This window comes from Salvelinus sp. IW2-2015, unplaced genomic scaffold (assembly GCF_002910315.2).
Source record: "Salvelinus sp. IW2-2015 unplaced genomic scaffold, ASM291031v2 Un_scaffold3925, whole genome shotgun sequence".
Classification (NCBI taxonomy): Eukaryota; Metazoa; Chordata; class Actinopteri; order Salmoniformes; family Salmonidae; genus Salvelinus; species Salvelinus sp. IW2-2015.
The window spans coordinates 26,696-28,656 of record NW_019945199.1 but is presented as its reverse complement, the minus strand read 5'-3'; the positions used below and the strand labels follow the sequence as shown (position 1 = coordinate 28,656).

At 51.5% G+C, this 1,961-nt stretch overlaps 1 protein-coding gene across 1 annotated transcript in view; it reads left to right on the top strand.

Annotated features, from left to right (window-relative positions):
- The window catches only part of LOC112076688 (uncharacterized), a 43,547-nt gene that overhangs the window by 40,725 nt on the left and 861 nt on the right, over nucleotides 1–1,961 (top strand). Inside the window, 1 exon segment of the mRNA XM_070441417.1 lies at nucleotides 749–1,945. Within this exon segment, the coding sequence (XP_070297518.1) occupies nucleotides 749–1,945 (1,197 nt within the window).

Genomic DNA, 1,961 nt, shown 5'->3' with positions numbered 1-1,961 from the left:
GTGGGTACGCTGCGTCGGTTACGCGCATGGGTACGCTGCATGGATACGCTGCGTGGGTACGCTGCGTGGTTACGCTGCATGGGTACGCTGCGTGGATACGCTGCATGGGTACGCTGCATGGGTACGCTGCATGGTACGCTGCATGGGTACGCTGCATGGGTACGCTGCATGGGTACGCTGCGTGGTTACGCTGCGTGGGTACGCTGCGTGGGTACGCTGCGTGACACTGTAATATAGAACTGTGTTTTCTCTGTAGGAGACAAGAGGAGTTCCTGTTGAAATATATAATATAGAACTGTGTTTTCTCTGTAGGAGACAAGAGGAAGTTCCTGTTGTAATATAGAACTGTGTTTTCTATAGGAGACAAGAGGAAGTTCCTGTTGTAATATAGAACTGTGTTTTCTCTGTAGGAGACAGAGGAAGTTCCTGTTGTAATATATAATATAGAACTGTGTTTTCTCTGTAGAGACAAAAATGAAGCAGGAGGTACAAGCCAATGGCATTGAGGCAAGACATCCATTGTGTGTGTGCGTCTGTGTATCTCTCTGTGTGTCTGTGTGGTCACTGTGTCTGTATCTCTCTATGTGTCTGTATCTCTCTGTGTGGTCACTGTAAGCTAAGTCTCTCCTTAGTGTGTCTGTCTGTATCTCTCTGTGTGTCTGTGTGGTCTCTGTGTGTCTGTATCTCTTAGTGTGTCTATCTCTCTGTGTGTCTGTGTGGTCACTGTAAGCAAAGTCTCTTCCTGTAGGCTGCAGGCGTGGTGAACTCTAGTGATGTGGGGGCGGGGACTGCAGGAGCACAGGGGTGTGGTCTGATGACTGTAACCGATACCTTAGAAGACGTCACCAGTGACTGGACGGACAGAGAGACGGATGGAGTGAAGGAGGACGGAGAGGAAGAGAAGTTCCTAGTATCTCCAGAGCTGAAGATAAGTCCAGGGACAGTCAGACAGGAAGTCTCTACGGCCATCTTGGACAAGAGAGGAACACTCATCATCCTGAGGGAGATGGAGTCTGAAGACAAAATGGACGCCAGCAGAGACGTTACCAAGACCAACCAGGAGAAAGGAGGGGGGGCTTCAGCAAGCGTTGAGGAGGGTGAAGATGACGAGCTAGATGGCGATCCTCTCACCAGATCTAAGGAGAAATATTCCATAATCAACACGAATGAAGATGAGACCGGTGGTGAGGTAGATGCTGAGACCATGTCTAAGGAGACCAGCGACAAGAGAGAGAGATCTCTCAACTTAAGCCAGACTGAGACTGATGAAGAAATGAGTGGCGTTAACTCACTGAAGATGAGTGTTGTTGACTCACTCCAGAAGACTGAGGCTCCAGTTGACAGGTCAGAGTTCACCACCGTGTCACGTGAGAAGGTGACGGAGCTGATTACCCAGGATGCACCGCCAAAGAGAGAGGAATCGTGTGGCCTGGATGAAGCTGTGAGCGACCTATCACAGTGGACCTTCCCCGACGGTCAATTTGCCACCAAACCATCCCCTGGATCTCTAGCTGTGGTACTGTATATGAAACAATACAAGCTACATGTGAGGCTTCCTCCTTCACATGTCCTACTGTACCTAGCTGCTGCCCCCCCAGGCACCACTGCTATCCTCCACCCCGCCAGCAGTGCTCCAACCAGTATTACTGAGACGTACAGTAACGCTCTGTCCTGCATGGCTACACTGCCAAACAGACTATCTGTATATCACCTTTTATATGCAGGCTTTTTGTTGCTCTCAAAGCTTTGCTTCATTTTGACATATGGCTCCAAAGCTTACTGTATCTCGCAGCTACCAGCCCCTCGGGTGGGCAGCTACCAGCTCCTCGGGTGGGCAGCTACCAGCTCCTCGGGTGGGCAGCTACCAGCTCCTCGGGTGGGCAGCTACCAGCCCCTCGGGTGGGCAGCTACCAGCCCCTCGGGTGGGCAGCTACCAGCCCCTCGGGTGGGCAGCTACCAGC